This window comes from Artibeus jamaicensis, unplaced genomic scaffold (assembly GCF_021234435.1).
Source record: "Artibeus jamaicensis isolate MK-2021 breed Jamaican fruit bat unplaced genomic scaffold, CSHL_Jam_final contig_786, whole genome shotgun sequence".
Lineage (NCBI taxonomy): Eukaryota > Metazoa > Chordata > Mammalia > Chiroptera > Phyllostomidae > Artibeus > Artibeus jamaicensis.
The window spans coordinates 3,826,337-3,842,018 of record NW_026521971.1 but is presented as its reverse complement, the minus strand read 5'-3'; the positions used below and the strand labels follow the sequence as shown (position 1 = coordinate 3,842,018).

The window sequence follows — 15,682 nt, the reverse complement described above, 5'->3', positions numbered from 1 at the left end:
CTCTCAACTCTAACTCCTCTGCAGGGGTGTCCAACCAGCGGCCCAGGATGGCTATGAATGAGGCCCAACATAAAATTGTCGCTTTACAATAAAAATTATGAGAAATTTTTGTGATTACATGTGACAATGTAAAATATGTGGCCCAAGACAACTCTTCTTCCAGTGTGTCCCAGAGATACCAAAAGGTCGGAAACTCCTCGCTTCCAATACTGCCTCCATAAAAAGCAATTTTCTATTAGTGGGAAATAACACTTATTTATCAACACAATTAAGAATTTTGTGGGACTTCCAGCTAAGACAGAGGCATAGGTAGACACACTGTGCCTCCTTGCAACCAAAAGAAGGAAAACAATTTAAAAACAAGAAACCACCAGAACCAACAGAAAATCGAACTGTATGGAAGTCCATAACCGAGGAGTTAAAGAAACATCCATCCAGACCAGTAGGAGGGGCAGAGATAGGCAGCCTGGGTGGAAAGGACTCGAGGCAAACCAGCAGCTGACAGAGTGGGCGGTCCCACATATGCATGCAGACAAACCAAGAGGAACAACTGGGGAATGAGACAGACCATGGAATCCAGGGTTCCAACACAGAGAAATAAACCCTCAAAACACTCACTGAAAATAACTGTGGGGGTTGAGGCAGCAGGAAAAACTCCCAGCCTCACAGGAAACTTCCATGGAGAGACCCACCCACTGGGGAATCAGCACTAGAAGGGCCCACTTTGCTTGTGGGTAGTGAGGGAAGTGACTGAAATCCGAGAGAGAGAGGAGCGAGCACCACTGTTCTCTCTCAACCCCTTCTCCACATGCAGCATCACAAAGCACCAAGACATAGGTTAACCCACCCACGTGAGGGTTAACCCACCACATGGGTTGCCCCTTATATGTGGCAGGCGTACCCAGACCAAAAAAAAAGGCCCAAATGAAAGGACAGATCAAAGCTCCAGAAAAAAACACAACTAAGCAACGAAGAGGTAGCCAACCTATCAGAGGCATAGTCCAAAACACTGCTAATCAGGATACTCACAGGACTGGCTGATTTTGGTCACAAATTAGGTGAAAAAATAAAGGCAATGCTAAGTGAAACAAAGGTAATGTACAGGAAACCAATAGTGACCGGAAAGAAGCTAGGACTCTAATCAACGGTGTGGACCAGAAAGAAGAAAAACATTCAAGCAGAAAAGAATGAAGAAATAAGAATTCAAAAAAATGAGAGGCTTAGGAACCTCTAGGACATTTTTAAATGTTCCAACATCTGAATTATAGGGGTGCCAGAAGGGAAAGAGGAAAAACAAGAAATGGAAAACTTATTTGAACAAATAATGAAGAACTTGCCCATTCTGGCAAAGGAAATAGACTTTCAGGAAGTCCAGGAAACTCAGAGAGTCCCAAAGAAGTTGGACCCAAGAAGAAACACACCAAGGCACATCATCATTACATTAGCCAAGATTAAAATGAAGGAGAGAATCCTAGAAGCAGCAAGAGGTAAGAGGACACTCACCTACAAAGGAGTTCCCATCAGATTGCCAGCTGATTGCTTTTTTTCCTTTCAATATATTTTATTGATTATGCCATTACAGTTGTCCTATTTCCCCTTCATTCACCTCCACCCTGCACACCCCTCCTCCATTCCCCCCCTTTAGTTTATGTCCACGTGTCTCAAGTTCTTTAGATTCTATATTTCTCATACTATTCTTGCCCTCTCCTATCTATTTTCTACCTACCGTCTATGCTTATTCTCTGTACCTTCTCCCCCCTTCTCCTCCTCCCACTCCCCTGTTGCTAACCTTCCATGTGATCTTCATTTCTATGGTTCTACTCCTGATCTAGCTGTCCACTTAGTTTGCTTTTGTTTTAGGTGTGGTTAATAATTGTGAGTTTGCTGTCCTTTCACTGTTCATCTTTTTTATCTTCTTTTTCTTAGATAAGTCCCTTTAAACATTTCATAGAATAAGGGCTTGGTGGTGATGAACTCCTTGAACTTGATCTTACCTGAGAAGCACTTTATCTGCCCTTCCATTCTAAATGAAAGCTTTGCTGGATGGATAGAGCAATCTTGGATGTAGGTCCTTGCCTTTCATGACTTGGAATACTTCTTTTCAGCCACTTCTTGACTGTAAGGTCTCTTTGGAGAAATCAGCTGACAGTCTGATGGGCATTCCTTTGTAGGTGACTGCCCCCTTATCTCTTGCTGCTTCTAGGATTCTCTCCTTCATTTTTATCTTGGCTAATGTAATGATGATGTGCCTTGGTGTGTTCCTTCTTAGGTCCAACTTCTTTGGGACTCTCCCAGCTCCCTAGATTTCCTAGAAGTCTATTTCCTCTGCCAGATTGGGGAAGTTGTCCTTTATTATTTGTTCAAATAAGTTTTCCACTCATGGCTGTTCCTCTTCCCCTTCTGGTACCGCTATAATTCGGATGTTGGAATGTTTAAAGATGTCCTGGAGGATCCTAAGCCTCTCTGCATTTTTTTGAATTCTTGTTTCTTCATTGTTTTGTTTGGTCATTTTTTCTTTTTTGTGGTCCACTCCATTGACTTGAGTCCCAGTTTCCTTTCCATCACTATTGGTTTCCAGTGCATTTCCCTTCATTTCAATGAGTTTAGCCTCCACTTGTTCCTCTAATTTGTGACTAAAATCATCCAGTTCTGTGAACATCCTGATCACCAGTGTTTTGAACTGTGCATCTGATAGGTTGGCTATTTCTTGGTTGCTTAGAGTTATTGGCTCTGGGGCTTTGAGTTCTTCTTGAGCCATGATGTTTTGGTCTGTTTGTGCCTGTTATGTATGAGGGGCAGAGCCCCCGGTGTTCACCAGGGCAGGGGAACTCAGTCCCTGGGTTGTGACACTATATGTGGGGGCGGAGTCAAACAGGGGCAATAGCGGTCCCCTCTGCTGCTTCCCGCCGCTGGGGCCTGCACAGTCTGTCTCACTGCTCACTGCTTTGCCTGGTTTATCTGCGCTGGAATGTGTGACTGCGGTCAGCCTGTCACCTTGCGCCCTCACTGGGTCTGCCCGTTGCAACCCCATGCCTAGGATCCACCCACAGCTGCCCACGTCTGGGTCTGTCTGGGTGAGTTTTCCTGTGCAACCCTGCTCCGCCAGCCGCTGACTCCGCCCCTCTTACTGGTCTGGCTGAATGGTTCGTTGTTGTTGGACTTCCATACAGTTCAATTTTCTTTTTTGGCTGTGTTTTTGTTACTAAAACTTTGTTGTCTTTAAACTTGGTTGTGCGAGGAGGCACAATGTTTCCACCTCCACCTCCATCTTGGCCGGAAGTCTGATTTCTTAAAAGAGACCTTACAGGCAGGCAAGAAGGGGCTGGAAAGAAGTATTCCAAGTCATGAAACTCCAGGACCTATATCCAAGATTGCACAGTAAAATGACAGCAAACTCACAGTTATTAATAACCACACCTAAAACAAAAACAAAAGCAAACTAAGCAAACTAGAAGAGGAACAGAACCACAGAAATGGAGATCACATGGAGGGTTATGAACAGGGGAGTGGGATGGGGAGAGAGGGGGAAAAGGTACAGAGAATAAGTAGCATAAATGATGATAGGTAGAAAATACACAGGGGGAGGTTAAGAATAGTATAGGAAATGTATTAGGCAAAGAACTTACATGTATGACCCATGGACATGAACTAAAGGAGGGGAATGTGGGTGGGAGGGGGTGTGCAGGGCAGAGGGGAATGAAGGGGGGAAATGAGACAACTGTAAAAGCATAATCAATAAAATATTTTTAAATAGAATTATTTTTGGTCTTTTATCCATTAAGTCTAACTTTTGTAGAAACAAGCCATTCTAAAGCCATTATCAAGATTATTAATAATATCTTAAAAGAAGACAGCAAATCATTTTCATGGCCATAATCAGAGACTTAAGGATTAAGCATTATATAAATCAGAACTTTATATGTTACAATTATAGACAGGTATGGAAATACACATGTCAAAAACAGGCAATTAAAATACTTCAAAACAGTATTAGTAATGGTGTTTTGGGCAGCTGCGATTACAGAGAATTACTTCTGACTTTCCACTTATCTTGTGGTGTGGCTATATAATGCTGGTATTTTTTTTTTTAAAGATTTTATTTATCTATAGAGGGGAAGGAGAGAGGGAGACAAACATCAATGTACGGTTGCCTCTAGTGCATCCCCTGCAGGGAACTGGCCTGCAGAGAACCTGCCTGCAACCCAGGCATGTGCCCTGACTGGGAATCGAACCGCGATCCTCTGGTTCACAGGCCCGTGCTCAATCCACTGAGCTACGCCAGCCAGGGCTGATGCTGGTATTTTAAAAATTAATTTAGCTCTGGCTGGCGCAGTTCCAGCGTAGTCCCACACAGCAAAGGGTCACTGGTTGGAGACCCAGTCAGAGCACATGCCTGGGTTGCAGCCCAGTCCCCTATTGTGGCTCAGGCGAGAGGCCGTCGATGAATGTTTCTCTCACCCATCAATATTTCTCTTTTTCCCTCCCTTCCCACCCTCTAAAAATAAACAAAGAAAATCTTTAAAAATAAAAACAAAAGACACACAACTCAAAATGATACCAATTACCTCCAATTAAAATGGCAAAAATTAAAATTTCCAATCCTCAGTTGGCAAGGAAGAAAACAGACATTTTCATATGTAATTTTCTTTAAAAAATTACAACTTAAAAAAAATATTTTTTAGAGAGCAGGGGAGTGGGGGAGAAAGAGAAGGAGAGAAACATCAATGTGTGGTCACCTCTTGCATGTCCCCTAGTGAGGACCTGGCCCGCAACCCAGGCGTGTGCCCTGACTGGGAATGGAAGAAGTGACCCTTTGGTTCACAGGCTGGAGCTCCATCCACTGAGCCATGCCAGCCAGGGATATACAACTTTTTCTTTCTTTTTTTTAATGGTAATTTGACACCACTTTACCTTATGCTACAGTCACAAAAGACATGTACAAGAATTAATGCACCACTGTTTATAATTGCAGAATAGAAACAACCTAAATATCCATCAAAGGTAATCTTTCTACCTTTTTTCAACATAACACTATAAGGTCATTAATAAAATTAAAAAAAAAAACAAGAGCCCTGGGTGGCGTCGCTCAGTGGATTGAGTGCTGGCCTGTGAACCATAGGGTCACAGGTTCAATTCCCAGTCTAGGGCACATGCCTGGGTTGTAGGCCAGGTGCCCAGTAGGGGGCACACAAGAAACAACCACACATTAATGTTTCTCTCCCTCTTTCTCCTTCCCTTCCTCTCTCTAAAAATAAATAAAATCTTTAAAAATGATCATAATAATGAGCTATATCTATGTACGCAGTACAGAAAGCTGTCTAATATAAAAACAACTGAAGGCAACAAGGTATTCTATTTATAAATAAGGTGGTGGGTATACTGTTGCTTTTTATTCTTAAGGCCTTATATAGTGATAAAGTAATTTACATTTTAAAAACAAACAAAAGCAAGATATAAAATGGTGTATATGGTATAATCATAGTTTGTTAAATGTGTATAGATATGCAACTTTTTTTCCAAAAATATTTCACAGAAACAACTATTAATTGTCTTTCTACCTTATATATGTTATATATTTAAAAATAAACATATAACATTGAACAGTAAGAATGTCACTGCAGAAACAAGTTTGAGTTATATGGTTATTTATGTTAGTAAACATACGCCAGCATCTTTTTCTTTTTCATCCTCCTTATCATCTTTGTCTTTTTTCTTCTCTTTCGAACTTTCTCCACCATCTGTTTTCTCTCTGGACCGAGACCTTCTAAAAAAGAGAGGAAGACACATTATCTATTTGTGCTTGGAAACATTCATTTTAAAGTGATGTTACAGACTCCTCCTTTACTTTTTAAGTAAGAAATAAACTTCCAATAGTCAACTGCATTGTTAAATTCCATTAATTCATACCTTGGAAATATAATGATAAATTAATGCTATGACTGTAATTACAAATATTATTAAATATTTACCAATTTGCCCAAGAAAAACTGGACATATATATTTTAAATCCCAATAGGTTTAAATCCTAATCGGTTTAAATCCCAATAAGGTACCATATGTTGACCCTCCTTATGGTACCTTAAAATGAATAAAATTTGATTTTAATATAATCAAACTGGTTGATCTCCCCCCCAACTCCCCATTATGATTAGTGCTTTTTAAGGTTCCTAAACTTGGCTGTAAAGAAGGAAATTTTATCCTCTGCAACAGCATGGGTGGGTGAGCCTGGAAAGTATTATACTAAGTGATGTACGCCAGTCAGAGAAAGACGAATACCACCTGATTTCACTCATATGTGGACTCTAGTGAACAAACTGAACTCACAAGCAAAACAGAGACAGACTCATAGAGAGAGAAGAGCTGACAGCAGTTGGCGGTGAGAGGGGCCTTGCGGAGAGGGGATGAAGAAAGAAAAAGGAAAAGGAAGAAAGGGAGGGAGAGAGAAGAAAATAGGAAAGAATAGAAAAGGAAAGAGAGAAAGCGAAAGCAAAAGAGAAAAAGCAAACCCACGGACATGGTCAACAATGTGGTGACTGCCGGGAGGAGGACAGACGGGGGCAGTGGGGGCGTGTACGGCAGGATAGATGGTGATGGGAGGAGACTGAATGCCTTGTGGTGGTGAGCATACAACACAGTGCACAGATGATGTGTTCTGGACTTGTGCACCTGCAACCTGTATAATTTTGCTGACCAGAGTCACCCCAGTAAGTTCAATAAAAAGGAAAACAGTAAAGTACCTAGAAATCTTTCCAGATTTGATGAAAATACCCAGAAATAAATAAGATGTTCTCTAGTAGAAACTTATAGTTTTGGCCTTTGTCTTGGACCTGATGGAAAGGCTTGTTGTGTACAGAATGAGGCAGCAGTCCTACTTCCTTACAGGACACCGAACATCCCCAGCACCACTTACTGGAAAACTTTTTCTGCCTGATCACATTACCGCTGTGATGTATCAAACCACCACGTTTGTGTGGCTCTGCTTCTGGGCCCTTTGTATGGTTCCACTAATCTATTTCTCTACCCCTACACTACAACCACACTATTTTAATTTCTACAACTTTACAGCAAGTGTTGGTATGTTATTCTTCAAGAGTGTTAATGCCCTTTGCATTACCAATTTTCTAATCAGTTTGTCAAATACTTATCTATTCAGTCTGCTAATAACTCTTAAACATGAACACAGGTTGGGAGCTAATACAACACTTTTCCTGCATCTCCTAAAACAACCATGACTTTTCTCCGTTCATCTTATTACTACAGAATATCACGCTGATTTTCTAATGGTAAACCAATCTTCCATTCTTAGGATAAATCCAACTGGTTTATAATTGTTATCTGTTTTAGAGAATTCAGGATGCTATGTTTAGATTAAATAGAGACTAATTTTCTTTTCTCATACTGCCCTTGTCAAGTTTAAATATCTATGTTCTCAACTCATAATTTTTTCTTAAATATGTTTATTAAAACTATCATTAGAGTACAGCGACACACCAGAGTAAGAAAATATTTGCCACTCATATAACAGACAAAAACCAACTACCCAGGATATTTAAAAACAAAACCAAAATTTTCCTATAAATCCATGTTTACAGAGAGAACCCAATAGGAAAATAAGCAAAAGATGTGAACATGTACTTCAGAAAAGAGGAGAGCCAAGTGACTGATAAACACATGCAAGTTCAACCTCATCGGTAATCAGAGAAATGCAAATTAAAACCACAACCATATTGGTATTACATGTCTATTCAATTAACAGAAATGTAAAGGGCTGACAATACCAGATTATCGTCAAGGGTATGGAGCAACACAATTCTCATACACTGTTTGTGGGAGTGTAATTAACAATACTCTTTGCAAAGCACTTAGGATTACCTAGTGAAAATAAAGCTATGTTTACTCTACAACCACACAATTTTTCACTCTTAGATATACACACTAGGAAAACTCATGCATATGTCTACTAGTATCATAAGTGTTCATAAAAGCTCACGAGTTATAACAACCCAAACATGACCATCAACAGAATGGAAAAACAGTGGCAGAGCAGCACGAGTATTCACCAATGAAAATGTACTACTGTTACAAGCAACAAAGATGAGTCTCAAATAACGCTGAGCAAAGACACAAAAGAACACATGACTCATTCATGTAAAGATAAAAAACATGTAAGTCTAAACTGCTTTTTCCAGAGACAAATGCAGGTGGTAAAACTATAAAGAAATATAGGACAATTACTAGCACAAAAGTCAGACCTGGTTTTATCCAAGAAAGCAGGAGCTGGGGTACAGAAGGGATGTGGAGGGCCTTCCGGGGGTGCTGTTCTATCTCTTGACATTGGTAGTGGTTACATGGATGCTGCTCTATAATTATTTAATAAACTGCATGTTTATATTTTATTCATTTTTGTGAATTTGTTTATATAAACACACACATACACTTTTTAAAATTTATTTTTTTTTAATTTTAATTGTTATTCAAGTACAGTTTTCTGCCCTTTACCCCGATCCCAGCCCACCCCCCTAAAATTTAAAATAAGCCCTGGCTGGTGTGGCTCAGTGGACTGAGTGCCAGCCTTTGAAGCAAGGGGTTGCTGGTTCGATTCCCAGTCAGGGCACGTGCCTGGGTTGCAGGCCAGGTCCCCAGTAGGGGGTGCACCAGAGACAACCACACACTGTTTCTCTCCCTTTCTCTCTCACTTCCACTCCAAAAATAAATAAATAAAAACTAAAAGAAAAAATTTTAAATAACCCCAATGGTTTTTATCACACTGACAATGTTATATAAAAATATAATTTACAAAGTAAAATATGACATGGGAAAAATACTTATGACTGATATAAACACTAAACAGAAAAGAGATACAAGACCATTTATAAACTATCCCATGAAACCGCTTTAGAAACAACAGGGAAAGAACAGACCACTGGCAAGAGAAATACAGAATAAACATATTATGTCTAACTGACCTAACAACTCGAATTGAAACACATATGTTTAAATTATACAAAGTTCACCCAGCAGCAATTCAGCAATGCACACGAATTCGAGTTATTTCTCAATGTCAGAAAAATTAAGAAAATCATTTTGAAGGAAAAAAACACAGTTCCAACAGAGGCATTTATCAACTACATTTCTGACGGTTATCACATAATGGGTCAGGTGCATTACGGGTGAAGGAACAGGGAAGAGGGTTCCCCACCGCTGCAGACGCAGCCGGGTGCCACGTTACCTGTTCTCAGCTTTCTTGCTTTTGTTGCCAGGACTGGAGGATCGGGATCGCCGGCCGCGACTCCTACTCTTCGAGCGTCTCCTGTCTCGACTTCGGGATCTTCTTCGCTCTCGACTTCTGTCTCTTTCTCTACTTCTGGAACGCCTGAGAAAGGGACATGTTTCATATATTCTACGATCAACTGGAACTATTTCAACTACCAAACCAGCTAAATAGGGAATAATAATGCCAATTCTTAGAAGTGGTCACTCAGAAAACAAAGGTAATAATTTCAAAATGAAGTTTACAGAAAAACATAGCTAATCTGTAATAATGGCCTATAATACAGAAAACCCAAATGTGAAAGATAGCCTAAACCGAAGTATAAGGATAGACAGAGACAGGGCTGTGGGAAGGTCACAGAAATGAAGACGAGGGGACAAGAATATCTACCCTCACGCTGCCAGTAATTAGTGACATGACACAGAGCAGATCAAACTCTCTGGGTCTGTTTCCTCCTCTGCAAAATATGGAGACTTTGCAAAATAATCTCAATATCCTTTTTTCTGTAAAATCTTGTGATTCTACTTTCACACCAAAAAGGTCAAGGACCAAATCTTAAATAAACAATTTCACTTCACAAGGTCTTGACTGAACTGTACGAAACTGCTCCTGGGACCCCATAATATAAAACTGAGAGAGTCAGCACTATCTACCTCGTCGAGGGGTGTACTGGCCCTGAGTATTAGGTAATACCTTTGCATTCTCTCCTTCCAATGTTTGAAAAAGATAAAGTCTGTCTGTGATCAGAGCAACTGTACAACCTTGTCTTCTTTCCTATTTCAATGAGAAACTGTTTCGTCTTTGGTGTGGGGAGATTATTTTTATTTAAAGATTGTTTTTCACCCCCAGAAAGTGCAAGGTGAAAGGTTCAAGGAATGGCTGCTTCACTGGATATGTACTCAAGTAAAAGAAAAAAATCTGATGTTTTTATTTATTTATTTAATTTATTGACTGCACAGAAACAGAAAGGGAGGTTGAGACAGAGAGAGAACCATAAATTTCTTGTTCCATTTATTCATGCATTCACTGGTTGATTTCTGTACGCGCTGTGACCAGGAATCGAAACCACAACCTTGGTGTATGAGGACAACGAACGCTCTAACCAGTTAAGCTTTGGGGCCAGAACCAGATGTTCTTTTACTAAATCTAAAACAGTTCTGCCCTGCCCTGGCTGATGTAGCTCAGTGGATTAAGCACAGGTCTGCAAACCAGATGATCGCAGTTTGATTCCCAGTCAGGGCACATACCTGGGTTGCATGCTGGTTCCCTGCAGGCCAGTTCCCAGCAGGGGATGCATGAAAGGCAACCATACATTGATGTTTCTCTCCCTCTCTCCTTCCCCTTCCCCTCTAAAGATAAATAAATAAAATCTTTTAAAAAATAAATAAATAAAACAGTCCTGCCCTGCCCTGGCTGGTGTTACTCGGTGAGAGCATCTTCCCATACACCAAAGGGTGGCGGCTTCGACTCCTGGTCAGGACACCCACCTAAGTTTCCAGTTTGCTCCCCAGTTAGGGCGCCCACAGGGACAACTGGTTGATACCTCTCTGTCACATACATGTTTCTGTTCCCCCCCCCCACTTCCCTACCCCTCTCTTTAAAATCAATGAGTATGTCCTTGGATGAAGATTAAAAAAATCTAAGACAATTCCTTCCCCCTAAATGTGACACATACAAGATTCCACCAATGGGTGCATGGACAGGCAGAACAACAAAACACCGTTTCTCCATTTCTCTTTCCCTCCCTCCCTCCCTCCCTCCCTTTTCTCTCTATCTCTCTGCCCCCCATCCCCTTCTCTCTTTCTCTTTACATCTCTCTATTTACCCTCCATGCATAGTAAGTATAAGGCCCTGGAACATTCCTACAGAATGTCAACCATCTGGATCAAGCAATTGACAAACACACGTTGCCCTGCCTGGGTAGCTCAGCTGGTCAGATCATGTTCCCCATACACCAGGGTTGCAGGATCAATCTTTGGTCAGAGTGCATGTAAGAATCAACCAATGAAAGTGTAATTAATGGAACAAATCGATGTCTCAATCTCAATCTCCCTTTTCTCCCTCTCTCTGGAATCAATTTTAAAAAACTAAATCAACAACAAAAAACAGTTCTCTAAAAGTCTCAAAAAGCCGCAGCCAGCATGGCTCGATTGGTGGAGCATCATCCAGCAAAGCAAAGGGTCGCCAGGTCAATTCCCAGTCAAGGCACATGCCTAGGCCACAGGCCCAGCCCTCCCTCCCTCTCTTTCTCCTTTCTTCCCCTTCTCTCTAATCAAAAAGCAAGCAGGACCTGGAGCTGGCGCCACCCTGTTCCTTCCTGTCAGCTTTAGTGCCTTCCCTGAACACAGTGGTCAGCTCTCTGGAGATGGAATTGGAATTGAACCCCACTGAGGGTCTTTCGTTGCCTCGCCTGTTGCTTCTTTCTTAACCTATCTAAGGGGGGCTTCCAGGGTTCTCTCTGGATACAGAAAATACAACCTAAGTTTCCAAACTTAAAATACTGTCTGAGGGTCTTTGTTCTGGATCAATGATTTTCGACCACTGTGCTGCAAGAATTTTTGAAACATGTAACACCTCACTATTTTAGTCAAGGGCACTAACTGCTTTTCCCTTAGACTGTTCTGTCTTGAACCATAAATATACAGGTCATATAACAGAGTTGCAACTTATTGGTCATGTCACGTAACAAGGTTTAGTCTGAATGGTTACTTCTTGGTACCAGAAATCCTTATAGGCACTTGATTTTTTTAAAGTCACTTTGGCCCTGGCTGGTGTGGCTCAGTGGAGTGCCAGCCTCTAAACTGAAAGAGTGCTGGTTCGATTCCTGGTCAGGGCACATGCCTGGTTTGTGGGCCAGGCAGGCCCCTGGTTGGGGCATGCAAGAGGCAACTGACGTTTCACACATCAATGTTTCCCTCTTTCTCTTTTTCTCTCCCTTCCCCTCTCTCTGAAAATAAATAAAACCTTATAAAAAATAAAATGTCACTTTGAAGCAAAACAGGTAATTACTATTTCTATTGTAAATCAAACAAAATTATACCTATTTTCTTGTCAGATTTCGAAAAAACATATTTTTGGTGTGCTGCAGAATGTGAGTAAATAGTTCATATATGCCACAAGATGAAAAAGATTGAAAAATCGCTGTTCTGAGCAAATCAGTTCTAGTCCCAACCAAGCAAGCTGAAATTAAAACAAAGAGGCTGCAAGGGGGCCACTAAATTCTTGTCCAAAACACAGTTTTGAGGAAACCTGATTTAGCTGAGAAGGCTCAATTTATCATGGGTCCTTTGGAGACTAATGTCCTTACCTCAGGCGCTTCCTGTCCCTTGACCGAGACCTTCTTTTATCCCTGCTGCGAGACCTCTCTCTCCTTCTGTCCCGATCTCTGCTCCTAGACCGTCTGTCATCCCCACGTTTACTTCTTTTGTCTGAGGGTGAGCGACTTCTAGAGCGACTTCCAGAGCGTCCCCGCGATGCTGATCGCTTCCGGTAGTGGCTAGAACATTAAGTTACAGATTAAGTTTAGCAGACACAGTTACCTTCTACTATATCTTATTTACTACATTTTTCAAAAAAAATTTCGGCAGACAAATTAAATACTGAAAGGACTTTTTACTCATTTTTTTAAAATAATTCACATTAAAGAGTGAACCCTTTTGCGATAGCACAGACGGAAGGGAAAGAACTATCTTAAAAGGGCAGCAAGGAGAGTAAACAAAACAAACCAAGCCCCAAGCAGCTTACATTCTATAAAGGAGGACATGACAGTCCTGGCCGGGTTTGCTCGGTTCATTAGAGCACAGTCCCAATATTGCAAGGTAGTGGGTTCAAAACCCGGGCCAGGACACATACAAGAGTCAACCAATGAGTGCATAACTAAGTGAAAGAACAAACTTGATGTTTCTCACTCCCTCTCTTTCCTTCCCTTCCTCCCCTTCCTCTCTTTAAAGTCAACCTAAAAATTTTTTTAAAGCAAGACATGCCAAGTATAAAACCAAATATACAAAATGCCATGTGGTGCTATAGAGAAAAATAAATCAGAGTAAAGAAAAAGGAAAGGACAGGAAGTAGATTTGCTATTTTATACCAGGGCAGTAAGAGAAATGAAAATTATAGTCTACACTCAATCTGAACATAAAGACTAGCCTACCGAATTCAACAACATAAGAAAAAAGGTAATACAATCATGAACCGGTCCAGAGGCTTGAACAGGCCGGTGGTAGTGCAGGGGAACCCTGTGCCCGTCGCCGGCCAAAATACGCCCACTCCCTCAGCCCGGGGCCCCCAGCCCCTCCAGTGGCCTCCGACAGAGCCGGGCACACGTGGGGCTGCGCCGGGCCAGGCCTGGCCCCGCGGCCACTTCAACTCCCGCCTCTTGCCCCCGCTCCAAGGAAGCCGCTCGCCCGCCCGCCCGCAGCCCAGCCTCACCGTGACTCCCGGCCCATGCTGCGGGCCACGGGAAGGCGGCGCCCTTTGGGCCGGCGTGCAGGAGGACCGGACAAAGGCGAGCGCCACGCTACACTCTTCTCGCAGGGGAAAAAAGCAGCACTAACTGGAGGTAGAAGGTACAGCGCTAGAACCCATCCGCAAGCAGCCAACGAAAACAGGACTTGTTGGCGCCGGTGGCACAAGGAAGGAAAGGCGCGCCGGAAGCGGCTGCCTCCTGACAGCACCACCTATCGGCTGGAGGCCGCGCAGCGCTGATCGCGCAGATAGGAGATGCCTTGGCTGGGTGTTTCCTGCACCGCGATGGAAGGCCCCTGCCTGAGTCTGGGAGAGACTTTCCTGCAACAGCCAGCGGGGTGCAAATTGCATTCCTGCTCTCCTAGGACTGGTACTGACATCCGCCTTAATCTGCGCTGAGTGATGCTACAAATATCTCCATTCACTCTCATTCATTTATACATTAATTCATTAGCATATTGATATGTGTCGAGGGGTGTGCTGAATCCCGGGGAGTTTACAGTCTAATGGGGCACTACGTTACTAAAACACAAGCAGATGTAATACAACAGGAAAGAGATTCCAACATAGGAGGGAGAGTCAGAAAACAAGCTCCCTGAGGACGACATCTTTAAGTGGGAGACTTGAAGACTGAGTAAGGAGTTAACTTGATGGAGAGAAGGAAGAGCTTTAAAAAATTCCCAAAATTATAATGGTTCTCAACATGACCGGTGCCGGAAAGCTTAAAAAAACAAAACAAAAACGGACGCGTGTATGCCATCCCTATAATGACTTCATCGGTCTACAGTGCTTCCTGTGCATTGGGAATTTCCAACATTCTCATCTGGTTCTTAAGTACAGTCAAGGTTGAGGAGACTCGCCCCGTGGGAGGCACACCGATATGTTATTTTCACAGAAAGTTGTAATGGAGTTGGGGAGAGGCTCTCGTATTTTCGTACTTCTGTACTGTTTTACTTTCCTACACCTAAGGATGGTAGAAAAGGAATGTTTTGCCCTGTCTGGTGTAGCTCAGTGGATTGAGCGCTGGCCTGTGAACCAAAAGGTTGACTGGTTTAATTCCCAATCAGTGAACATACCTGAGTTGCCGGCGGGTCCCCAGTTGGGGGCAGGTGTGTGGCAACCACACATTGATGTTTCTCTCCCTGTCTTTCTCTCTCCCTTCTCCTCTCTCTAAAAATAAGTAAATAAAATCTTTTTTTAAAAAAAGTTCTGTCTTGATTGTTGCCATTGTTGAGTGAATGTATGCATTTATCAAAATTCATTGAATTGTTCAAAAGTTGATGCACTTTACTGTATGTAAATTTTACCTCGATGCATTTGATTTTTAGAAAAATATAACCAAGCCCTGGGTGGTGTGACTCAGTAGATTGAGCGAGGGCCTGTGAAGCAAAGGGTAGCCAGTTCCATTCCCAGTCAGGGCACATGCCTGGGTTGCGGGGCCAGGTTCCCAGTAAAGGACAGATGAGAGGCAACCACACATTGATGTTTCTCCCTCTCTTTCTCCCTCATTTCCCTTCTCTCTAAAAATAAATAAATAATTTTTAAAAAAAAAGGAAAAGGAAAAATACAACCAGGCTAAGGCTCCAAAACCAATTTTGCACTTCCTCTGTGGCTTACTACCCTCCTGTAGCGACAGTGCAGTCTGTGCCAAAACTTAAGGAAGGCTTGTGCTAATATGTGACAAGAACAGACACCAGTGTGGGGCAGGTATCAAAGCCACTCTAAGTTGTTTCTGGATTCAACCTAAAGCATGCAAGTTTCAGCCAGAAAGAAATAGGAAACCACTAGTGACAAACTGGCAATACTAAGAGGTATTCAAATTCTAGATATACTATTCCAGAGGCATCTCTCCAAACACTGACTGTTAAATTAGATGCAAACTGTGAGGGGGAGAAAAGAAATAAAGATACTCCCTGGTTTTGAACAGAACTACTGTGGATTGTAGTG

General features: G+C 42.1%; 1 protein-coding gene across 5 annotated transcripts in view; it reads right to left on the bottom strand.

Annotated features, from left to right (window-relative positions):
• The window catches only part of DDX46 (DEAD-box helicase 46), a 50,952-nt gene extending 37,059 nt beyond the window's left edge, over window positions 1–13,893 (bottom strand). For 3 of the 5 annotated variants that reach the window (XM_053672754.1, XM_053672756.1, XM_053672757.1), the window contains exons 1-4: window positions 13,700–13,893; window positions 12,579–12,767; window positions 9,230–9,373; window positions 5,665–5,764 (exon numbers count right to left, since the gene is read on the bottom strand). In XM_053672754.1, the coding sequence (XP_053528729.1) occupies window positions 5,665–5,764; window positions 9,230–9,373; window positions 12,579–12,767; window positions 13,700–13,716 (450 nt within the window). In that variant the 5' untranslated portion in view covers window positions 13,717–13,893. The remainder of the gene's footprint in view (window positions 1–5,664; window positions 5,765–9,229; window positions 9,374–12,578; window positions 12,768–13,699) is intronic. The other 2 variants (XM_053672755.1, XM_053672758.1) reach the window with 1 other exon arrangement.
• Between the last annotated feature and the right edge of the window lie 1,789 nt (window positions 13,894–15,682).